We start from the raw sequence: 25,869 nt of genomic DNA, 5'->3' as shown, positions 1-25,869 counted from the left end.
CAAATAGTATCCATGATATTATTTCATTGGTGAAAATATTTTTGACAGCATGAAACTTTATTTCATCTTTAATCATAAAATTTAAAGTTTCAAAAATAGTGTAGATCGAACAAATCTATGAACACTTGAAAATCTTGAAATTGACGGTCCAAATAATGCATCATAAGATGCGCAATTTTCAATACTTAAAATCTATTTTTCCTCATGCCCATCCATCTTGAGAGGTCAAGATGACTGATTTTTAGATTTTTAGGCATCAAAACGACCTCTTCCGGTGATGTTTTGAGGTGCGCCTTGATTTGATTGTTTAGGGCCTCACCCGTTCTTTTAACAAAGCATTGAGCTTGATTAGTTCGATGTTGAAAATGCAACATTACGTTCCCAAATTCGATTTCTACCACTGAAAAATCAAAATACAATAAACAAAACATGTGCCATATTATTGCGTCCACATAATGTTGTGCGTGGTTCAAAATTTTTATGCTCTAAGGGATAAGGAAGCAATGGTCAATACTTATCCACCTGGTCTTCCAAGTCCACATAAATGGTACCACAAATCCCCCTTTTCATCACCAAATCATCCAAAGGTGCCCCTATACAATGTACATTTATTAGCTTTGGAGAGAGTATTATTTGGGAGAATTGTTTTGATCCAAGGTTTTGGATCCAGCCGATAACCACTATATAATTATTTTCAAAAAAAATTATTTTTGACTTCTTAAAACATAAACTTGAGCATTTTTATTTTCCAAAAAAAAAAAAGATTTTGAGTTCTTATGCACTTATATCTAAACCGCTCAGAACTAGATAGTCCCTATTCAATCTTAAGACATTATTTTGTGTTTGTACATACAAATTGTAATGTTACCTTTTTGTTTCTTTTCTTCTTCGTTTTTTTTTTTTGAAGGTTAATCACTAGCTTAATGAAATTTTAATAATACATGCCAAAATTTGGGTTCAAACATTGCTCCTAGACTTGGTTTTACCCTAGGGAGCATAACGATCAAATGAAAACAATGCACACAAAAGGAAGTATTCATTTCATGATTACTTTCATGAGTGCAAAAGAGATAAAATAAAAAGTTTTTAATTTAAAGAGTTTTTTTTTATACTATACTTGAATCTAATTGAGGATATTACCGTTAATAGAGGTGATTCTAGAACAAGATTCATATAGCCGGCCATAATCAATTGAGATAAAATTTGGACGATGACGATCTAGATTTGAGTTAGGCTACCCAAAAGCCTCTCTCTAAAGTCTCCCAAATAGGTACCTACCAAAACTTCTCCCTCTCAACGAGGTCCCATTGTAGTTGAATCCTTGTGTCAATCCTTCGTTAGCTTTGGCTGCTTGATGTTGCCATAATAGACATAAGATAATCCTTCATTAACTCGAGTGGGTAAATTAATGAAAAAATAGGCAGATTCAGCTACTCACTTTCTAAATAATCCACCAATTTTGTGTGGTCTTTTTTCCTCAGGAAATAAATGGATAAGACTGTGGACTATCCGACCAAACACATTGTTGGGTGGGTGGACAATTGAAAATTTGGTGGGTGCGGTTTGTATAGAGCCGAGGCTCTAAACAATCAAAATAAAGCTCTCCTTCAAATAGTGTCAATAGATATGATTTCTTTTTATGAGCTTTAAAATATATTTTCATCTTTAATTATAAAATTTGAGTAGATCTATGAAAATCTTGAAAATTGACTGTCCAAAAATACATTACAAGATGCAATACTTGAAATCTATTTTTTTCTCATGTCTATGCATCTTGATGTCGAGATAGTCAATTTAAAGATATTGGAGCATCAAAACAACTTCTTCTAGTGAAATTTTTTAAATGCGCTCTGATTTGAATGTTTAGAGCATCGACTCTATATAAACTCTTTTCCAAATTCAATAGGCCATGTCTACAAAACTGAGCACAAACCAAGAGGCCAAGCCCATTTTGTGTTGGGTAAAGCACGAGAAGCATTCTAGTATTTCAAGAGTTGCGATGCCCTTTATCTAACTACGAGACCTGGAATTGTTGTTTTGGTGTGGGGAAAGTATCGAATTGATTATTTGGGATTTAGAAAAAATAAAATAGTGTATGTATTATTGGGTATTTATAGATTTGCTCGGTATATACTAGTTTTTAAGCTTACAATTTTATAATCTAATTTTTCAAGCATTTGTAGGCGTTTTCAACATTGGAATTAAGTTTTTAAACTTATCACAGTTTCAACAATGAAATTGCATCGTGCAGTGGGGTTTTCAGCTGCCGCTTCACCTTTTATCAGGCCTAACGCCATCTGTGCCCTTTTAATAGATGGATCCGGTTTCTATGCAGCCAAGCCCGCATACATAGAAATTCGGGTCTATTAATAAATCTATTTTTGATATGGATTTTTTTATTTAATTTGTAAAGATACGTAGTCTTTAATATGGATATCATGAATATGAAAAATAAATCAATTTTAAAAACTAAAAATAATAATTTTAGTAAAAAAACATTTGCACCCGTTAGTTTCCATTGTTTTTAGATGGAACACCTACTTGCATCCATATTTAAGACGGATGCTTTACATTTTCTGGACCGCATATGTAGAAACGTGGTCCAACCCACATAAAACAATTTTCTGCAGTAGGTTCCAACCAAACAATTTAGGGCTGGAAATGGGCCGCGTGACTTGGCTTTATAAAAATAGGGCTTATGCCACAAACTGTGATCCAAAGGCTAGATAGGGCTAGTGCCCACCCAAGACGGCCCAGTCGAGTTTTTTTTTATTTTTTATTTATTATTATTTTTTATTTGTTTATATTATTTTTGCCTTATTTATTTTTGGCCTTGACAGCCCTAACAGGGCGAGGGACCCGTTGGCATGACGTTACTGAAAATGACGTTATCGTAAAACAGAAATTCAACCATGAGGATGGAAAATTTGCAAATTCCATCTAATTATTGACGCACCATTGCTACCATAACTTTTGCAATACGGAAAGTTTTGCAATAGACTCATCAGGATCGTCACCCAATAACCATTGCTACCATAACTTTTGCAATAGACTCATCAGGATCGTAGTACAATTGGATAGGTAGGGGTCGCAGTGGCTCAGACCCGACGTGGAGGGTACGACAGATCTGGGCCCAAGTGTGGTTTCTAAAAGTGGACTCCGCGGGTTGGGTTTGGGTCCAAATCTTGGATCCAAATACTATTCGGATCCGGATTCAATTACGTCCGAATCCTGTAATATTTTTTGGGTCTCAATATATTAAATATATTTAAATATAGTTAAATACATAGATATTTTAATTTTAGTTATGGTTTGTCTAAGTCCGAGGCTCTAAGCAATCAAAGTAAAGCGTACTTTTAAATAGTATCAAACAATGGGGTTTCAATACTAGAAATCTTTGTGATAGTCTTAAAAAATATTTTCATCTCTACTTATAAATTTTAAAGCTTCAAAAATAATGTAGATCGAGCAGATCTATAAAAACTGAGAAATCTTGAAAATTGACGGTCCAAAAATACATTACAAGATGCACTATTTCTAAAACTTGAAATCCATTTTTTTCTCATGTTCGTGCATCTTGAGGTCATGATGATCAGAGAATATTTGGGCATCAAAACAACCTCTCCTAGCGAAATTTTTGAGGTGTACTCCCTAATTTGATCGTTTAGAGCCTCGCAATTGTATAAATTTTTTCCTTTAATTTTTAGGCGGTGCGACCCTATGGATATGAAAACCATTGCGACCGTAATTTATGATGGGAAAGGTTTCTATATTTTCCCTACAGTATGGAAGATCTATGCTTCTCCTACCATCTAGTCATCTAATTTTGATCAAGAGAGTCACTCACCGTTTGATCTTAGATCCAACGTCTCAAAGTATTTTAGTTTTAGTTTTTTTATACAGATTGTATGAATATGAAATTTGGTACGTGTCATCTTCTCATTTCGGCGCGCCTATAAAAAATATTAAAAATATATTTTTGATAAAATATAATTATCAAAATACCCTTTGAAACTTTTAGAGGTATTTTGGTAATTTTATTTTATTAGAAATATCTTTTTTGTATTTTTCTCTGTTGCGAGTTTAATAGAGGATTGGAGTTGTCAAAATAGTTTATAGAAAAAAAATAAAAATTAAAATAGTATAGAGACGTGACATTATGATTGGGACAATCTTAGCCCTCCATTTGATAAGAGCAAACATATAAGTTTTATGATGCAGTGGAAGCCTATAAAGCTTGCCCATTTATGATAAGGAAAAAGTTTATATAAGGTTGCAGCTTTAAAATGTATGAATTACAGATGCACTTCAAAAATCTATCGAAAAAAATTGTTTTAATGTTGAAAAACCTTGTAATCGATCATCTCGACAATAAGATGTATGAATATGAAAAAAGAAAACAATTTTGAGTCAGAGAAATAGTTCATTTTGCAGTACATTATCTAGACCGTCCATTTTCAAGATTTTCATATGTTTATAGATCTACTTGATTTTGATTATTTTTGAAGTTTAAAATTTTTTAGTTACATATAAAAATAGATTTTAGGATAATTCTAGGAATGTTTTACCCCAAAATTACACGTTACGATAAAATTTGAAAGTGCGCCTTAATTGAATCGTTTAAGGTTGCAACCTTATAGAAACTACACCCTTATGATAAACACCGCAAGTCACGCGACATCGAGATGAAAGCATGGAACCAGGTACAAGATGGGGGGCATTTTAGGAATTCAAGAGAGATATTTTCACGATATTTCAAAGTCAAGCTTGACTTGGACTTTTACAGTTAGCCGCCTCTGCATCTCTTCTATAAATACCTCACCACAATATCCATTTTCCGACCAAGCCATCTGTTTTCTGGCCATCCTATAACCCATTTTCCGGCATTTCACAATTTCCCGGCCACCATCGACCACTTCGAGGCCTCGCCTCCCTACATACATTTTCTTATCACCAAACAAAGGATTATTTACCTGAGAATCAATAGTTTTCCGGCGAATTGGCGCCTGAAGATGAAGCGTTTCTTAGCGTGCATTGGGCTGGTTATTCTATGTGTGGCAATAAGTGGGAGTGCCCAAAGTGCTACTAATGTACGCGCAACTTATCACGTGTATAATCCTGAACAGAATGGATGGGATTTGACACGTGTGAGTGCTTACTGCGCCACTTGGGATGCCGGGAAATCTCTGGCATGGCGGAGTAAGTACAGGTGGACTGCATTTTGCGGCCCTGTCGGACCACGCGGCCAGGCATCTTGTGGGAGGTGCTTGACGGTAAGTTTGATCTTCATGCCCACTTTTTATTTACAATTTCCACTTTTCTGACCCCTTCTCAATCTCTATAATTTAACGAGTTAAGTTGGGGTGGTACCACCCCAATGTCAATCCTATTGGCATCACTTCTTTTTTTTTTTTCATTTTTTTTTTTTTTTTTTTTTTTTTTTTTAAAAAAAAAGCTAACTCCCCTGATCTATGCGAACCTCGTTACAGGTGGATCCAATCCAGTTATTGAAATACCGCATGTTATATATATATATATATATATATATATATATATATATATATATATATATATATATATATATATATATATATATATATATATATATATATATTTATATTTGGATCTAAGTGGGCCCATATCCGGATCTCATTTTGGATCTGAGCGGGTCCAGATCCAGATCTCATGTATACTTGCCCAAGCCCTGTGATTAAATGTAGAAAATTACATAATAAAATTATTTATTTATGGTGCAAGGAGATCTCAATTTTTTTTACCCTAAAATGTGATGAGTAATTTGTTCTACAAGAGAAGTAATATATCGGGACCTGAAAAATATTCCCAAACCCAGATCTGACCCGATCCAAATAGTATTTAGGTCCAAGACATGGATTCAAATCCGGACCCGACCCACCAAGTTCAACTTTTAAACCCATACTTCGACCCGGATCGGGTCTACCCCTCTGGTCCGGGTCTCCACCTCAGGTCCAGGTTCATTGCCGGACTTGAGAGTTGGCATCACAACTAACCCTTACTTAAGGAGTCTCTAAACTATAAATTTTACCTAACTAAAAATTCGCCCTAAACTTTCAAAACAACCAAATTGCCCCTTAAAAGGTCTTTGATCCACATAAGCAACAATGACTTGTTAAATCCAAATTACCTTAAGGGCCCGTTTGGAATTAAATCCAAATTACCTTAAGGGCATGTTTGGATACAAGAAAATTATGAATCTTAGATATTTGAAAGAATTTTCAATATCAAAGATTTTTGTCATAGATTTATCAAATCTCTTGTTTGGATAAACTATACAAAATTCATGGATTCCTTGCAATCACTTCCATGTCCATTGTTTTGTAACAAAACTTGATATAATTTCTCTTTCTAAAATTTTTATATACTCTCTCTCATACTCAAAATTTGGGATAGTGTATCTATAAAAAATTTGAGATAGTTTGTCTCTCTAAAATTTTGAAATAGTTTCTCTTTTTAAAATTTGATATAGTGTCTCTCTAAAATTTGATATACTTTCTCTCTCTAAAGTTTAAAATTTTAGATATTTTCTCTCTCTAAAACTTAAATTTTGAGATAGTTTCTCTTTAAAAAATTTGAAATAATTTCTCTCTCTAAAAATTTCATGTACTTTCTCTATCTAAAATTTGATATAGTTTATCTCTCTAAAATTTTAAAAATACTTTCTCTCTCTAAAACATAAATTTTGTGATAGTTTCTCTCCAAAAATTTTAAAAATAAAAACCAAAATTTTTGAGATAGTTTTATCTCTAAAAAATTGTAAGTAGTTTCTCTCTCTAAAAATTGATATAATTTTTATTTTAAAATTTTTAATATATTTTATATTTTCTCTCTCTAAAATTCCAAATTCGATATTGTTTCTCTCTAAAACTCAAAATTTGAAATAGTTTCCCTCTCTAAAAAAATGAAATATTTCTCTCGCTAATTTTTTTTTGGCAGTTTCTCTTTCTAAAATTTATAATAATTTCTCTCTAAAAATTTAAGAATACTTTCTCGCTCTACAATTTTAATAATACTTTCTCCCTCTAAAACTTAAGATTTGATATACTTTCTCTTTTTAAAAATTAAAATATGAGATTGTTTCTCTCTCTAAAAGTTTTGAAATAGTTTCTCTCTTTAAAAATTTACATGTATTTTCTCTCTCTAAAATGTGATAGTTTATATCTAAAACTTAAATTTTGAGATAGTTTCTCTCTCTAAAAATATGATAGTTTATATCTAAAACCTAAAATTTGAGATAGTTTCTCTCTTTAAAATTTTGAAATAGTTTATCTCTCTAAAAAAAATTAGTACTTTTGCTCTCTAAAATTTTATCATACTTTCTCTCTCTAAAAGTTAAATTTTGAGATAGTTAATCTCTCTAAAAAAATTGGTATTTTTTCTCTCTAAAATTTTAACATACTTTCTCTCTCTAAAATTTTAACATACTTTCTCTATTTAAAAGTTAAAATTTGAGATAGTTTCTCTATCTAAAATTTTGAGATAGTTCATCTTGTTAAAAAAATTTGGTACTATCTCTCTCTAAAATTTTGACCTACTTTCTCTCTAAAAAATTTTAACATACTTTCTCTTTCTAAAATTTAAAAAACTTTCTCTCTCTAAAATTTTAACATACTTTCTCTCTCTAAAAGTCAAAATTTGAAATAATATCTCTTTCTAAAAATTTTGAGATAGTTTCTCTCTATAAAAAATTTAAGTACTTTCTTTCTCTAAAATTTTCATACCTACCAAATGCTTCCTATGTTTCGGGTTGAAGGAGCCAATGAGTGAAATCTATGGGCCTTGGAAATGCAAAAAACAGGTTTTGGTGTGGAAATGAAATCATGGGAAAATAGGCCTTATTTCCATGATTTTGATTTTCTTGATTTTAAGTATCCTAGTCATTAAGCAATCGAAACAGTAGATTTTGACAAAATCAAAGATATAAAGACTAAGTGCATATTTTGGCAGACCACTAAATGCGTTTAATTCTGATTTTTTAATACATTAGATCAGGAATAGTTCCACTAAATGTTTGTCTTTTTCCATTTTTGAACCCCACTTGTTTGAAAATTACTGCTAAATCTCTTTAAACCTCGGATACGCAAATGCTTGTTTTACTATTTATCATGTTTAATGCTAGGCAACAGTACACCTACTTGATCTTTATAGCAATACAAAAAAATGTACAAAGCCATAATAGCCTGAAAGGTCTAATATTGATTGCTAAGAGACTAACTTCTTTTTTCTTTTCTTTTTTTTCTGTTTTTTTTTTTGGTTCAGGTGACAAACCGAGGAACGGGTACTCAAAGAACAGTGAGGATCGTGGATCAATGCAGCAACGGTGGACTCGATTTGGAAGAAGGCGTCTTTAGGCAGCTCGACACCAATGGGAGGGGCATTGCCCAAGGCCATCTCATGGTCGACTACCAGTTTGTCAACTGTGGCGACTAAGAATTCACTACTTATAATAAAAATAAATAAATAAATAAATAAATCATGTAATTGTATCCCTTATGTTTGCTGTTTTTCTTTATGAAAAAGGAGCTAGCTAGTTATAAGAAAGAGAGGACTCTCTCTATGACCACTTCTCATTATAAACAAAGATGGACGCGGCTTCCACTAAAACACTTCTCTTGGTTATTTTGTTGCCGGTCTAGCTTATGGGCCAAAAATTATTTGGTGGAGCAAATAAAGAAAGCTCCTATGGGTCTGTTTGGATGAAACATTTAATCTTCAGTAAGATTATCTTATCCATTTCCATTAGTGAAGTGGTCTGGAAAATACTGCAAACACTCCCAAGTCCATTCAAAAGAAAGGAGAGAAAAACATTTTTTTTTCCAATTTAACCTACTCTAACCTACCCACAAATTAAACCTACTCAAACCTACCCAAGAAAAAAGCGTAGGAAAAATCAAGCGGCATAAATCCTGACCTACCAGTTAGTTAGATCAGAACAGGCCATTGGGTGGTTCCGATGACCCGGTATTTTAAAAAAAATCAAAAAAAATTTATAAAAGTTCAATAATAAAGGAGTTTATTTTTTTTATGTATTTTTAAATGTTTTTCATCATTGGCAAAGATTGGGATTTTTTTTTGTCATTAATAATTATTTTTATATTTTCGCATCTTTTTGAAAAAAATTTAAAAAAATTAAACAAAAAAACCTGGGTGCAAATAGATTCTTTAAAATCTATTTTTTTTTATTAATTTTCAACGTTTTTTTGATGTGCTTTAATTAATCATAATTTAAATATATTTTTCATATTTTATTAGATTTGTTTTGTATTTTTTTTTTTTTTAAAAACATTTTTTTGACCTCACGAGACTTGCCCAATTTAGACTAATTGAATAGGCTGGTTTACCGATTAGGCCGGTTGAACCGCTTCTGAGCCCATGTCCAGTTAATCGTTCCAATTCAATTTTTCCAACGGTTAAAACCAGCGTTTTAAAAAACGTCGAGTCAAACCGGACTCGCCCGGTTCGACTCGGAAATAGTGAAAAAGGAACCGGATCGCCCCGAAAATCGGAAATCGTCCGGTTCTAGAGAGAACCGGACGATTCTGTACAGTGAATCGCCGATTCACTGTACGGAATCGGCGAGTCCGAACAGTGAATCGGCGATTCCGTACGGAATTTTTTTTTTTTTTTTTTTTTTTTTTTTTTTTTTTGGTAATCCATGATAGATTTTTTTTGTAATCCATGATCGAATTTTTTGGTTTTTTGTAACCCATAATAGAATTTTTTGTAATCCATGATCGAAATGTTTGTTTTCTTTTCTTGTAATCCATGATCGATTTTTTTGTTTTTTTTTTTTTTTTTTGTAACCCATGATAGAATTTTTTGTAATCCATGATCGAATGTTTTGTAATATATGATCGAAATGTTTGTTTTTTTTTTGTAATCCATGATTGAAATGTTTGTTTGTTTTTTTTTAATCCATGATTGAATTTTTTGTTTTTTGCTTTTTTTGTAACCCATGATAGAGTTTTTTGTAATCCATGATTGAATTTTTTGTAATCCATGATCGAACTATTTTTTTCTTTTTTTGTAATCCACGATTGAATTTTTTGTTTTTTTTGTTTGTTTTTTTTTGTAATCCATGATCGAATTTTATGTAATCCATGATCGAATTTTATGTAATCCATGATTGAATTTTTTGAAAATTTGTGATTTTTTTTGTTTAATCCATGATCGAATTTTTTTTTGTAATCCATGATAGAATTTTTTGAAAATTTGTGATTTTTTTTTTAATCCATGATAGATTTTTTTGAAAATTTGTTTTTTTTTTTTTTTAATCCATATTATTCAAAGAGAAAACGAGAGAGATGATGATTCTGAGGCCACCCTATCCCAACCATATTATTCACATATCGAGTCCCAACAGCAACAGTGTAGGGATGAGCACGAAATACTGTAAATTAAATGCTGAATGGCGGTTCATGCAGGGAAAGAACATATCAATATTTGCATATACATTCAAAAACATGAAAATTCTTAATGGAGTACCCTCATTTTTTATTGAATTCCTAAAAACCAATATTTATAATGAATTTTAATAATTTTTTCGGATTTTTTTGAAGCTTTATTCTGACCGATTCACCCGATTCCGATCCGGATCGCCGATTCGCCGATCCGGATCGCCGATTCGCCGATCCGGATCGGTTTTTGAAAAGCCCGATCCGGGTCACCGATCCGGTTTTTAAACCATTGGTTAAAACCATTATAAATATGAATAATGTGAAAGGATTCAAGTATCCCCAATTAGATGCCCCTAAAAATAAAAACAAAAACAAATGAATATCAAAATACGACTAGGAAGTAGGAACGTACACTTAACTGGCTAGAAATGAAGTAAGTCATGAAAATAAAGCACTAAAGTTTTACAAACTACTTAGGAAACACCCAATAGGATATACGACGATCCTAGATGATTCTTATTGAGAATTTTATTGTGACAATAACATAAATTCCTTACATTAAAGTTTCTACTCATTGGATCCCTCACCTATTGGCATGAAAACTAAAGTTGGCTTATCCAAAACAGGACTCTATGTAGAGTATACAATAGAATACAACTCATGATAATGCTATTTTCACACATTGGAGCTGTACATTTATTAAATATAATTAATTTCATCATAACATCTCCACAAATTAGAGAGATAAACTACTTCAAGTTTTAAGTTTTAGAGAAAGAAAATATCTTAAACTTTTAGAGAGATAAACTACTAAATTTTTTAAAGAGAAACTTTTTTAAAAAATTTAGAGAGAAAAATTATATCATATTTTAAGTTTAAGTTAGAAAAAGTATCTTAAAAATTTATAGAGGAAAACTATATTAAATTTTAAAGAGAGAAACTATTTTAAAACTTTTAGACAAAAAAACTATCTCAAATTTGAAGTTTTAGATAGAAAAAACATCTTAAAATCTTAGAGAGAAAAACTATATCAAATTTTAAAATAGAAAAACTATCTCAAATTTCAAGTTTTACAGAGAAAAAATACCTTAAAATTTTTAAAGAAATAAACTACCTAAAAATTCTTAGAGAGAGACTATCTCAAATTCAAATTTTAGAGGGAAAAAGTATCTTAAAATTCTAGAGAGTAAAACTATATCAAATTTCAAGTTTTAGAGGGAGAAAGTATCTTAAAATTCTAAAGAGTAAAACTATATCAAAGTTCAGAGATAGAAACAACCGGAAAACTTTTTAGAGAGAAACTTGTGGAAGGATAGTATATATTGTACACCTAGTTAATATGAAAAGTATATATTATAATATGTATATTTAAGAAGGGTAGATATAATATTTTGTATTTATGGTAAGTCTAAGTATAGTATAGGAAATTGTGATTTATTATTAAATTTCTTCATCTGTATATTCATATAATTAATAGACACTGAGTCTATTCAAAAAATTTGAGACTCTTCATATGGTATCAGAGCCAAATCCATATTAGGTGTGACTATTTTTTTGTCCCTTAAACATTTTCGCTAATTTTCAAGCCGAGTTTGTTGAGCAAAAACGAACGGATCACTGTATAATGTTTGGTGTCTTGTACCCATGCACAATGGATAGCTGCTCCTCTTATTGTTACACCAAATTTGAGAGCCAAGGGATAGTTCCAAAGTGCGTTGATTCTCTACTCTGCGAATGCAATGTTCTTTGACTTTCTCTCTCATTTTTAGTGTTTTTATCTCTCTTAGTTCTATCTATTTGAAGGTTCTCTCTCTCCGGATTATGAGAGAAGCCCTCTATGTACGGCGCTCGAAATTAATGGTTTGGTGCCATTCCATTATTTCGTTCTTCCCAACGCCTCTCTTTTCTTTTATTAACTTTTCTTTGAAAAGTCTTCTTTTTATCTCTCTGTTCCATTTTGAACAGTCTGATCTTCGCCTTTGACAAACCACCTCCCAAAATTGCTTCCAAAAAAAATAAAAATATGAAGAAACCCAGATTTGAAGTCAAATAGATCATCTGAAAATCCTGATATGCAACCAACTCTCGGTCGCAAATAAAATAAATTTTAAAATTTATTGTATGATCGAGTTTGTTTGTTCTGTTTCTCAATCGTGTCTATTTCGATCTACAGAGCTATTGAATCTGTTGGCTCTTCCAAGTGCCATTCTATTTTTCTCGGTTTTTCTAAATTGTTTTTGTCTTAAGTGAAGATATGAAATTTATCTGTTCTTGAGGCTTGTTGATCCCTGCCTCTACTTTCTGTGCCTGTTGATCAAGCAACCTGAGCATGATAACCATTACTTTTATTGGTCACACAACCACTGTTTTTACTGGTCTAGCTATGTATAAGAAGATCCTTTTACTGGTCATGCTATACACCTAAAGATCCAACAACTCGTTTCCGCAATTAGTATTCAAACTCCAGTTGCTCTCTTTCATAGCATCTTGAGTTTGATGGGCAATGTGAAACGAATGTAACTGGGTAATTTGGTGTATATTTAGAAATGGTAGATACAATATCTTGTATTTATGGTAAGTCTGGGTATAGTATAGGAAACTATGATTTATTTTTATATTTTTTCATCTATAATCTGTCTATGAAAAATAAATATGTATATCCATATAATTAATGGACACCGAGTCTCTTCAGAGGAATGAGACCGTTCACAAAACTATATCAAAATTTCAAGTTTTAGAGAGTGAAAGTATCTCAAAATTTTAGACACATAAAATATATCAAATTTTAGCAAGAGAAAGTACCTAAAAATTTTTTAGAGAGATAAAGTATATCAATTTTCAAGTTTTAGATAAAGAATGAATTTTAAAATTTTAGATAGAGAAACAACCTGAAACTTTTTAGAAAAATTATTTCAAAATTTCAAGTTTTAGATAGTGAAAATATCTCAAAATTTAGAAACATAAGTATATCAAATTTTAGAAAGAGAAACTAACTAAAAAAAATTTAGAAAGTAGAAATATATCGATTTTCAAGCTTTAGATTGAGAAAGAATCTTAAAATTTTAGAGAAAGAAACTACCTAAACAAAATAGAAAGATAAACTATCTCAAAATTTAAGTTTTGAAGAGAGAGTATCTTAAATAAAAAACTTGAAGATTACCCAAATTACCCTTCTTTGTGATTAGAACTGATAACAAGCAAGGGCATTTCACTAGAGAGAAACCATCTCAAAAATTTTGAGAGACAAACTATATCAAAATTTAGAGTGAGAAACAACTTGAAATTTTTTAGACAGATAAAGTATCTCAAAAATTTTAGTATATCAAATTTCAAGTTTAAGAGAGAGAAAGTATATTAAAATTTTAAAGAGAAACTATATCAAAATTTAGAAAGAGAAAGAAATTTGGGATTGTTTACAAAGAGACCATTTATTTTTTTTACAAGGAGCTCACAACTATTCTTACTCATTAGATGTCAAATTTGATGGTTTTGGGAGAGTCACAATGTTTGAGAATTTTGTTTTGGAATTTTTCTTCTATTCAATGGCACTCTTACAACCGCCCATTTTGAAATTTAAGGAACAAAAGCGGCTACGACTTCTTTGTACAAATGATAAATGATCTTTTTGTAGACAAACTTTTAAAATTTTAGAGAGTAAAACTATATCAAATTTTAAAGAGATAAATTACCTAAAAAAATTAGAGAGAAAAACTATCTCAAGATTAAGGTTTAGAGATGGAAAGTATCTTAAAATTTTATTGAGAAAAATTGTAGAGAGAGAAACCACTTGAAAAAATTTTAGATACAAAAACTATAAAAACAAAAATTTGAGAGAGAAGTTGTCAACTATTTTAAATTTTAAATTTTAAATTTTAAAACATAAATTATCTCACAAAATTTAGACAGAGAAACTATATCAAATTTTAATTTTTCGATAGAAAAACTATCTCAAAATTTCAAATTTGATGTGTTTTCTCTCAGTGTGCATATTACCCATTGTGTTTGCCAAACATGAGAAAAAGTATGCTTAAGTAATATTTTCCTATAAATTCTCCGCATATGCAAATACTTTTCGTGTACATATTTTCCTGATAAACAGTCACGCATACTAAATGACCCCTAATAGCAAACCGGGTAATACAAAAAGATGATCCAAATATGAGATTTCCATAACCTTTGTACTATTCAAAGCCATCCAAATAAACCACGTTTGAGTAACCAAGTTTTAACATAGCCACACAATAAGGTTTTGATTCAAAACCTGGGATTGGCAACACAAGGAGCCAAATGTGCCCTAAAAGTTTATATTCTCACGGGTGAAAAATAATCTTAAATTACTTTTAGGACCCAAAATTTCGGGGATGTAGGGACCTTAATCAAGCAATCAACCTTAGAAAAACCAAAAAGAAAAAGAAGAAGAAAACATTATGTGTATTAAACATGTGCTTGGAAAAAAAATTCTAAAATTTAGTAGAGGCTATTTTTTCAAAAGAAAAGTATACAATAAGGTCATTTATCTTTTGTACAAGGCGATCACAATTAATCTTGACAATTAAATGTGAAATTAGGTATATGCATTTATTTCATTGACCAAGTTTAAACTTCAAAAGATATTTTTTAAAACTTTGTGATACATCCAAACTATCAGATTTCACATTGGATGGTTTTAAGTAATTGTAACCTCCTTATATGCAACCCCTTTTTCAAAAGATCATAAATTGAATTCCAAAATGTAGGGTCAAGAAAATACTCCTCAATAGGTCCTGTACCCGAAGGGGAGTAAAGTATAAGAGTGCTCAAGCAGAAACACACAATTTTCATTCTATTACCTTTTCATAAATTCATAGGAATTCGGAACTGAGTTTTATTATAATTGTATTTTATATGGATTATACGTATATTAGTCCTAACAATGGGCCTGGCCCAATTGTCCCAACAGTAAAAAAAACTATGGCCAGACCGGGCCATGGCCACAACAGGGTCGGCTCCGTTCAGCCCAGCCCAACCTAGCCCTTTCTCATATCTGCATTTTTTTTTTATTGGATTGTATTTAGCCTAGGCCAGGGCCTCTTCGGACTGATCCAAGTCAGCTAAAGCTTAGGCGGGCCCTATAGGGACTAGGGCTGAGCTAGGGTCAATCCCTAGCTTTTCTCAATATCTATATATTTGAGATGATTAATTAGATGTTTTTCCAACATCAAAACAATCTTCTTTGAAGGATTTTAAAAGTGCACCTTAATCCTACATTCTAAGATGTCAACCTTATGTAAACTTTTTTTTTTTTTTTTTATTTGTCTTTGTTTTAGATTTTTAGATTTTTTTTTTTTTTTGAGTAATTCAACAGTAGGAATCGCACTTAGGAAATAGAAAAATATAAGTTCTTTAATCTAGCCCTGAAACCATAAATTTCAATAAAAATCTAAAAGCTATCTCCCATCTTAAACCATTATGAGTTCTCTGAGCTTAGTCCCACACTGCCAAACACATGCCTATGACTCACCAAAAGACAAAAAAGAGACCAAAAAAATAGATTTCAAGCCACCCTTTATTTTTATTAACGAAAAAATAAAAGAACAAGTATTGGGCTCAACTGAACAATTAAAAAAAAAAAAGTTCATATAAGTGTGAGGCTCTAAACAATCAAATTAGGGCGCACCTCAAAAATCTCACTAGAAGAGGTTGTTTTGATGCTCAAATATCCTCAAATTGATCATCTTGACCTCATGATGCATGGACATGAGAAAAAAATGGATTTCAAGTTTTCGAAATAGCGTATCTTATAATGCATTTTAGGACAGTTAATTTCAATATTTTTAAGATTTTCATATATTTGCTCAATCTACACTGTTTTTGAAGCTTTAAATTTTATAATTAATAATGAAAACATATTTTAAGACTATCACAAAGATTTTTAATATTGAAACATATTTCTCGACATGCGCTTTACTCAGCTCTACACAAACAAACTGCACCTTTTAAAAAACTATGAAGTTTTTATAAAGCCTAGGCTTTATGTCCGGAAAGCACTTCAACCAGAGAGTTCTAATATTTATTGCTGAGAGACTTACTTCTTTCTTCTGTTTTTTTTGTTTAGGTGACAAATCGAGCAACGGGTGCTGAAAGAACAGTGAGGATCGTGGATCAATGCAGCAACGGTGGACTCGATTTGGAAGAAGGCGTCTTTAGGCAGCTCGACACCAATGGGAGGGACATTGCCCAAGGCAAGGACATCTCAAGGTCAACTACCAGTTCGTCAACTGTGGCGACTAAGAATATGACTACTTACAACAAAAAAAAAAAAAAAAATCATGTAATTGTGTTCCTTATGCTTCCTTTTTCTTTCTGATAAAGGAGCTGAGGAAACATGAAAGGGGGTCACTCTCTATGGACACCTTACATTATAAACAGAGATGGAGTTGGTCTTTTTAGTTTATGGGCGAAAATTTATGTGTTGTCGCAAACAAAGAAAGCTCGTATGGGTCTGTTTGGATGAAACAATATATGACTTAGGAGACAGCTAAATCCTAGACAAACTTATCTATGACCCTTTAGGGAGCTTTACATAGAGAGAGCAATTAAGGGTTTTCTGGTGCTTTAAATTCCTGTATAAGCCTTGATTTTAGGTTTCAGTTTCTCTCTCTCTCTACTTGCTTCCAAGGGCTAATATCTCTTTGCTAGCCAAGATCTTTGCCATGTGTTCAGCAATACATTCAGGTGTACAGTATGACCTTTGATCAGTGCATGTTTTCACCACTGTTTTAAAGCTTTTGGCTTCAGTTTCTCTCCCAACCTGACACTCTAAATAACATCTATGAATGCATGACTGTCATGTATCCATTGTTCATTAGCCAATATATTTTCACTCTGGTCATCCAATGCTTCTATACGGTTTTTCAAAATCATGATTCTCAATCCGAATCACCGATTTGAATAGTAATTACTCGCAGTTAAACTGCTATTCGGGATAGCATGGTTCCTGGCTTGATACCTTTTTAAAACTTTTTCTTTATCTTTTTCTTTCTTTTAGAGTTTACAAGGCATAAAAAAAAAAATTAATTTTTATTTTATTTTATCTATTTTTAACGTTTTTCTAGATCATTCTTACGGACCTATCCATACCAATCCCAATTGCTAATCCAACGATCTGACACGGATCTGTAGGGTAAACGACCCACCCTACCCATCTAGATTTTAAAACACTGCTATTATATGTATCCCATTTGAAGCCAAGTTGTTGTTCTTGCACGTATTTTCTTTTGGGCCGTGATTAATTAAGACCGGTGACTTTTCACCACTGTTAACCAAGTAATTCTTGTACATTGGAACTTCTTAAACCAAATTTCTTCAAATTCGTTCCCACTCGAAACTTAATCCAAGCTCAATCTTTTCAAGGGCAAATCAGCATGGTTCCAATGGTTTCCAAAAACTTTTCTCAAGCAACTCGGAGAAGTCTACCCAGTGATTCCTTGAGTTTTATTACATCTTAGGGTGAATTTCATTACAACCCAATGGTATCTTCGATTCTCCAAGAGCGGCCATCAGAAAGAACAACATCATCTCACATCTCAAGATCCAATCTTTGATGTGAAGGAGAAAGTTCAATATTTGGTGAAAATCAAATTTTCCTTCTTTGAAACTGTATTATACTTTAAACATTGGTTATACATTTTAACCTCATTGCATTTTAAACCCGATTATGCAATTTTGACTTTAGCAGAAGACATATATCTTCACCCAATTTTGACCTCAACGTAAGAGCTTAAGCATAAAAGAGAAATTCATTAAAACATTCTAGGATCCAATGCCAATAAATTCCAGAGTCAATCATGCATGAACATATATACATAATGCCAAAAAAATTGAAAAAAAAAAAAAAAAAACACTTATTTCTAGCAGTGACTGATTTATTAATTTGTCACTGCTTTTGAATGTTTACAATGTAACAATCGTAAACTTATGAATCAACGACAAAAATAGCTAATTTTCACTTGCATCTTTTTTCAAGCAAATATAAATTAGTTATCTAACTCCACAGAGCGAATTATAATGTCTGCATATGTTTTTGTCTTTGCGATAAGCTCCGCATTCGGCCTGTCATTGTACTCAACCTGGTTTTGTCACAAAAAGAGAGAAATTAAAAATAATATTTAGAGAAATATTACGAAAGGAATCCTAAATTGCAGATAAATGAAGCATACCCGCCATTTAGCAACATCTGGTGCTTTTCCTGCTAGAATGGTACCAGGCAAGTGTTAAAAAGTGCATCAAAAAAGATAATGAAAGTAACTATGGAAACAAGAGTTCATGCCTTATATTAGCATAAAATTCTTGTAGAAATACACACCCTTTAATATATGTCTTTTCAGAACTCGCCGCATAGCAACATCGATATCCACATCAACAAACCTTCAACAATAGTAACTATATATCAATGAAAATGACCCAATACGATATCATGATGATGATGATGATGATGATGATGATGAGAGCTTTTCAAGAGAAAAACGATGATTGTTTTCAAAATTCAAACATTTGGAAACCGATGTCACCATACCCGACATGATTGCAAGAAAGAATGTCAAACGGACAACTAATGATATTTCCAGAGGGCATTAGAGAGCCAATGCTGTTGATATTGCCACTCTGCAAGAACCACGATTTAAAAAGGAAAAAATAAAGTGTATTTTGCAATATGAGCATTTGAAACACCTGTTTCATCAAATCCATTTAGGAAGTTCTCAAATAAGGGTATTTTAAATGGGTCCAATTTAAGCATAGCCACAGCAACATCGAATCACTGTGGTGCAGCCCATCATCTCACCGAATCACAAAAAGAATATGGGATGTAAAATACCAGTATTTCTGAATCACAAAAAGAATTTAGGATTTAAAATACCAGTATTTCACTGCTTGTTGAAAGGTACCCGTGAAATAGGAGTATTTCATATACCCGGTATAAAAGATGCTTTTTCTTACAAAAACAAATGATTGTGAAATAGGGACAATAAGACATTGCTCCTCTGCCACCCTCTGCCCCAGCCATATGACATGATATAGATGGGTTCAAAATGTCAGAAAAATATATCTAAGAGAAAATGTAAAACAGAGTTCAGGGGACTGAAATATTACCATTTTTCATCAAATAAAGAAGAGATCTCTTTCCATACCCCATCTTGTAAGAACAAGTAATTTCCTTCCACTATTACTATTTTGTGCCTGCCACAATCGAGAAAGACAGAGTATGTGTAAACTTGAGTATTTTTACACTCTTGAATGGATCCTCAATTCATCTTAAACTAAACAATATTCACCAAAGCATGCTGCTTGGAGTTATCCTTTAATAAGATCACTCAAATGGAAAACACTGTCAGGTAGTTTGTGGACATTTAAGTATGCAGCTTAAATGCAATGTCAGGTATCCAAGACACATATCAGCCTTTTTTGGGTCTAAAATCACGAAGCTACTGCAGATTGAATATGCTTCAACAAAGGGATTATTCATGTATACAGTTATAATAATCTCCTTTAACATAATTGAAACACTTAAAACATTTACCCACACAGTTACTACTTCCATAACTAGCAGGCAAAAATGGCACATTGTTCTGAAGAAAAGAAGACGAGGAGAAGATCCAGGTTATCTGACAAATACATTGTAGGGAATTTTTTAGAGCTTTATGCATTAATCTCCTGCTGAATATGATTTATAAACCCTTGTAGGGATATTAGAACACTCAGGAACACACCACACATGGTATTCTGGTTTGCAAAAGGACTAGTTTGTCCCCATCCTTCAACTAAACTCCCATCTATATTAGGTTAAAAATACTTGGGCCTTCCTGAGCTCAAGTGCAGGTTCAGCTATTTTTATGGTGCCGTACCAGCACATTTTTTTTTTTTTGGGGGAAGTCCATTGATAGGATCTTAATTTGGAATGTAATGCTGCAACAGTCATCACTTTAACCAAGACGGACCCAAGCCTGAATCCTACATGATTCCAAACATCAAAGACATGAAAATCATAAAGGCTTGTGGGGGCTCAAGGGCCCAGAGCTGGGTCCCACATGCTAAGAGATCTGGACTGATTTCTTCGGTCCGAGCCCTAGCAGACTAATATAGAGGACTGAGCCCCATCCTAATCAGCCTGGGTCCAGGCTGCTCAACCGATCCACCCTTATATGTTGACCATGGGTTTTAACATATTTTGATACTTCTCACTCAAGATCATACATGCGGTCATAACAGCAAAGTGAATAACCCACACTATAATTTTCATATGAAGCTGTATCCCTGAAAATTATGCTTTCCTCGAAGGCAGTAGCACATTCAAAGGCTAGTTGCATTGGCACATAAATATTTTATGACATAAATATGGTTTATTCAATTTCATAATCCAGCATAATTCCCATGAAAACAAAAGTAGGGGTCGTGCAGCTTCATTCCTCACAATCCCAGTATCAATATTACCAAGAAAATCACATCACTTGACCACATAGTCATTGAAGAAGCAAAGCTCACCCTAGGAAAAAGGATTCCCTAATCATGTACCGCCATGCCCTTCCGCAACATAAAAAGGATCCAAATAAATCCAGCACTTACTAAAGTTGACTCTTATTCATAAAATGATGACTTAAACCCCTGGTGTATGGTGTGGAGTACATGATGGTTAGTATTCCCATCGAGGAGAAAGTACAAGCAACGACCTAAACAATTATATAGATATCCTTGATACATATGTATACAAGAAATCCGCTTGAAGCTGAACCACCAACTGATATGAAAAAATGCGTAACAATTCGCTCTCATATTATAATGCATATCGATTATGATAAGATGATTGTGGCAGATACCAATTTGCCTGTCAATTACCTGACCAAACAACTACAATTCCCTTTTTTGGAGATCACCATATTGTACAAAACATGCTTTCCTTACGTTGGATGAAGACTACATGAGATTCTAAATATATAATACCAGGAGCTTGTTCTGCCCCAGTCACATAACTATCCTAGTTTTCAGGAACAGACATCCAAGTTAGCAGGAAAAATAAAAATCTATAAATGCATTTATTTTTTGGATGAGTAGGCCATAAATGCATTACACCAAGCAAAAATAAGAATGGTCTAAATCAGAAAATAAAAGAAGAAACTATACTGTTCGTATGCATAGAGCAAGCCCATGAAGATACTAGTAACTTACATAGGAGACACAAAAACAGCATCTTCTATAGGATCTCCAACGCCATGTTCAAATGAAGGCACATAAACTGATCCCTGCACGAATTAAGTACCTCTAAGAAAACAGTACAGAAAAAGAGCAGAACTTCCTACTAAGCTACTTTGGAAAAGATATAAACCAAAACTTGTGACAATGTTAATTATCAGATTTTTTATTCAAAAGATAGTAAAGAAAACCACAGCAAAACGCACCTCTCTTCTTAAAGTATTCAGGCATTTTAGAAGTCGAGATGGATTAAATGTCCATGGAGCTGAGGGGAAACAAGGGCAAGATCAATATTGTTCTGCCAATTCGAGAATCATGAGAAAATATGACCTAGTATAAAACCACTAACCTCCTCTTCTTGCATGTGCTTCCATTGGATCCTGGGGTCATAGGAAAGCAATGATCATTCCGATTATAAGACAGCAATGAAGCAATGATAATTAGAAGTATCTCAATGAAAAACTATGATCCTATTTAAAATCTTCAGAAGCATTCAAATGCATGAAGTCTAAAAAGTATGACTTGAATTCTTAGGCACACCATGGATGAACAACAAAAGTTCAGAATACTCAAAAAGGAACAAAAGGCCAACCTCCATTGCATCAAGCTGGGAACGATAAAGGTGAAACCCATCCATGGGAACAACTATGGCCACATCAGTAGGTTCAACCAGTAAATCCATCCTAGGCGCTTTTTGGAGCCAAAGCTTATTTAGACGGTCAACAACTTCGGATGCTATTGTGGACTTCCCTGAACCAGGAGAACCAGCTACACCTACAATGTACCTGTCAAATATGTGGTTTTCAATCTTTAGATATGGGAAATGAGAAGAGCTCTTAAATATGTGGTAAAAGAGGAAGAAAGTACCACACTAATGATTTGGTTGGGGAGGAAAAAGGAATGAGAACAAGCATGTACTAAAATTTCACAAAATGAACAAAATATGATGGTCTTAAAATGCAGAGATATTTATTCCTGCATGGATTTTCCCTTCCCCTTTCCCCTTTCCCCTTTCCCCTTCTCCCTCTCTACCTTCCCATTGTTATTCTCTACCCTCCTGCTTCCTTTTCTCCTAATATAATTAATACGTGTCCTACATTGTTTCTCTCATCTAATTGTCATTCTTGTTTTCCCTTTCCTTTTCCAAACCAACAGATGGTAATAGATGACATCCATGACATAGATATTATTTCAAAGAGTGTTAGCTCAATTCATAAACTAGCATGGAAATCACTGCTATACTCATTTATCGAGTACTCATGAAATAGTGCAATCTTAGTTATTGCAATATAGTAGGCAGAAAACCATAGTGATGAAGTCAACTCCATCCCTCTGAATCTGTAACTTATTTGTCAGATATTGGTGAACATACACCTCTAGGGAGGCCCCCCCGTATATGCAGAACAGAAACACAGTTTTTTGTTCGTAATGTCTTACAGTGTGAAAAAATAAATCACTCTTGGGATTAGGGAATGGGCTTGATTGGTTACAATGCCGACGATTGCAACACTACATCCCATGTTCGAATCCAACTGCTGATTCCCCCAAAAATAATAATAACAACAATAGTAATATAATAAATAAATAACTTATTATAAATCATTGAATAGATTGGAAACTTACTTTGAACAAGGATTACTTAAGGTTGCTGCAGAAGGAAGCAGTCGCTCAGCCAGTGCAGCATAAATTTCATCCATTGACCTTCAAAGGATACAGAAGCAATAAGGTATTAGTGCACAACCAAGAGCAAAATGGATGAGGAGCACTCTATGTTGTAAAAGAATTTTCAATGCAAGTTTCAATAGTAAAGAACACCACGCAAATGTAAGTACTTTTCTCATCATAAAGGAGGATGAATCCCTTAAGAGCAACAAACCTTGAGAACCCAAACCATGAGAATAAATTTTTGAGAAGGGGCACCATGAAGACAGTAATATGCAATCTACTAGCCAAAACTTTCATCGCTTATAAAATAAAGTCAACAAAACCAAATCAATCCCATCAAGGTTGGGAACTTCCTTAACATAAGAAAAATAACAAAAATAGAAAAAAGGTACAATTGCCCAACAGCTGCCAAAGAGTGACTTTAGCACACAATATAACTCTAGAAACAGAACCATGTTTTCTTAGCCTGTTTTCCAATTATTCATGTCTGCTCCTGCATATTAAATAAGAACACCGCAACGCAACAACCTTATATGACCCAATTCCAGAGTCAAGCGAAGCAAGATTCCCATTAAAGCGCAATTCTGCTTAAAAGCAAACATTCCTTGAAAATATTAAAACATGTTGCATACCTTGCCTCGAGCAGAGTCATTTCCTGAGTACGACTTGAGAAAACCTATGGCAAAAATTGAGTTATCAATTCAGAGTTACTGCAAAAATAACCCCTGACAACAGTGTAGAGAAAGGGACAATCACCTTGAATGGATCCCTCTTGCGATCTAAATAACCATTTTGGCCCCTCATTAGCGGAGTTTCTTTGACATGTAGAGAAAAAGGAGGTGAAGCTCTCGGCCATTGGGCACGAGTGCTCTTCACGTACGACAAGTTTCCCGCTGAAAGAGAACAATCAGATACAAACTAAGCATTAGAAAATTTGTGTATCCAATAAAAAGAAGATACGTATAAAGTAAGAAACAACAAATACAAACCCTTATAAACCAGAGTATATGTATTAACCAATTTGGGCTTATACATTAGTAAATAAAGTAAAAATAAGATCAATTGAAATGTAACCAAGTTAAAATTAACAACTATCAAGAATAAAAAACTTTCTCACAGCCTTCTAAATCAATTATTGAGTGAAAGCACGAAGTCCCACTCCAATCTAATAGTGAAGTGTCTTTCAAACAAAACATAGCCTACTGCTTCAAGATCAATCTCTTTTTATTTTATTTTTTTTGATCTCTTTTTATTTACTATAATAAACATCAAATAGATACAAGTTAACCCAACTCAACCCCTCGTTAAGTTGGGCCTAGTGAGATACTTGGTTTTGGGAGAGCATGCTGCGCACATCCCCTGTATGGTGCACAATACACATCCACGGCATCCATTCTCAAGAGTGATGAATAAAATGAACCACAGTTCCAAGAACGGGCATTCAACTCCGAAACCATGGTCCATTTCCACAGTCCGTCTTGAAAACAAAGGGTGGGTGTCCCACTGGTGTGTTGTACACCATACACAGCATATATGTTATACTCCCTCTTTGTTATTGAATTGAGATCCATGTCCATGGAGGACTCAATTCAAGTCCAAGACCACAAATCCCAACTTCATATGGAGTCAGATCACTCCGATTGCCTTTTTGCCTGCTTAATTCGAATCCCTTTTTATCTTCTTATTTTTTATGTATTTTTTTCTCATTTTTTTCCTTCCTTTCTTTCTGTGAAAATTTACATCTCCTGTTTTTTTTCCTGGTTTCCAAATGACTAATTCTTGTCTTTCCATTTCTATAAGATGACCCATCTTCTGAGTAAATAATCAAATTTATAATAATTCGCTTTTAGATACATATAATTGCTACTTGAAATTACAAAATAACCTAAGCCAAAAACAAAAAATATAAACAAGAAATCGGAAAGTCTGAGTTGTCCAAAAACATTAATAAAACGAATAAGCTCAATGATCGACCCCTGATAAATAATTCATAAATTAAATTACATGAAAAAGAATATGGAAAAATTTTACATACTTGATGAAGATAAATCGAAGCAGGGAGACTCCTCTTGGAATCGATTGCATGCAATAGGCCATCTGAGAAGAAAGAAATCAAGCTTTAAATCACTCGTAAAAATAACCCATGTATGAAAAAATGGAATTAATTGGACAAATATTACAAATACATAACATAAACACAGATAAACAAAAAATAAATAAATAAATAAATAAATAAATAAGAAAAATGGTGATTGATATTACCTTGTTGCAGAGCGAGAGACAAGTGCAACTTCCATTTTCGAATTACTCGAGGCGTAACGCTTGGAGCACTCAGCAGCACGGCTATATAATAGGGCAATGAGTACTAATTTGCCCATGAGTATTGATTCAATGCCGTTTCTACCCTTATAGTTTTGAAGTAGATAAGGTCAAACAAATCTCCATTAAAGTAGGTATGAATATGACAGTTTGGTTACTTTATTTGAATATTAGAAAACTGAAACTGATATGGTAAACTTTTATATTTCCTTTTACTTACCCTTTTTGT

The 25,869-nt window shown here is 32.9% G+C and overlaps 2 protein-coding genes across 7 annotated transcripts; one reads left to right on the top strand and one right to left on the bottom strand.

Moving 5' to 3' along the window:
- The first annotated feature begins 4,840 nt into the window (after positions 1-4,840).
- Positions 4,841-8,640, top strand: PR4 (pathogenesis-related 4). Its single transcript, XM_006838803.4, has 2 exons — positions 4,841-5,273; positions 8,296-8,640. Exons 1-2 carry the CDS (start codon positions 5,013-5,015, stop codon positions 8,464-8,466), a joined length of 432 nt encoding a protein of 143 aa, XP_006838866.1. The 5' UTR covers positions 4,841-5,012; the 3' UTR covers positions 8,467-8,640.
- Positions 8,641-18,192: 9,552 nt separating this feature from the next.
- Positions 18,193-25,643, bottom strand: LOC18429516 (P-loop containing nucleoside triphosphate hydrolases superfamily protein). 6 transcript variants are annotated; one of them, XM_011623302.3, is made up of 13 exons: positions 25,584-25,643; positions 25,357-25,418; positions 24,078-24,214; positions 23,954-23,997; positions 23,280-23,357; positions 22,249-22,441; positions 22,006-22,036; positions 21,863-21,921; positions 21,633-21,706; positions 19,563-19,649; positions 18,778-18,839; positions 18,632-18,663; positions 18,193-18,541 (listed from the first exon to the last, which is right to left on the bottom strand). In XM_011623302.3, the coding sequence occupies exons 1-13, from the start codon at positions 25,616-25,618 to the stop codon at positions 18,449-18,451; spliced, it is 987 nt and encodes a 328-aa protein (XP_011621604.1). In that variant the 5' UTR covers positions 25,619-25,643; the 3' UTR covers positions 18,193-18,448. The 6 variants fall into 6 exon arrangements, with proteins under 6 accessions (XP_011621604.1, XP_006838865.2, XP_088717708.1 ...); XM_006838802.4 differs by having other exon boundaries at positions 18,632-18,660; XM_088861582.1 differs by lacking the exon at positions 18,632-18,663.
- Between the last annotated feature and the right edge of the window lie 226 nt (positions 25,644-25,869).

Source organism: Amborella trichopoda, chromosome 3, assembly GCF_054954075.1.
Source record: "Amborella trichopoda isolate Santa Cruz 75 chromosome 3, AtrichopodaSantaCruz75HAP2 v2.0, whole genome shotgun sequence".
NCBI classification, from domain to species: domain Eukaryota; kingdom Viridiplantae; phylum Streptophyta; class Magnoliopsida; order Amborellales; family Amborellaceae; genus Amborella; species Amborella trichopoda.
The sequence above is the reverse complement of the archived record's forward strand: the minus strand, read 5'-3'. Positions and strand labels throughout refer to the sequence as shown.

Bases quoted from the DNA above. Each gene is read 5' to 3' on its own strand.
- PR4 (XM_006838803.4), top strand. From the start codon at position 5,013: ATGAAGCGTTTCTTAGCGTGCATTGGGCTGGTTATTCTATGTGTGGCA. The intron at 5,274-8,295 runs GTAAGTTTGATC...TTTTTGGTTCAG, and splicing joins CTTGTGGGAGGTGCTTGACG to GTGACAAACCGAGGAACGGG.
- LOC18429516 (XM_011623302.3), bottom strand. From the start codon at position 25,618: ATGGAAGTTGCACTTGTCTCTCGCTCTGCAACAAG. The intron at 24,215-25,356 runs GTATGTAAAATT...GTTCTCTTTCAG, and splicing joins CTTCGATTTATCTTCATCAA to CGGGAAACTTGTCGTACGTG. The intron at 23,358-23,953 runs GTATGCAACATG...TATCCTTTGAAG, and splicing joins ATGACTCTGCTCGAGGCAAG to GTCAATGGATGAAATTTATG.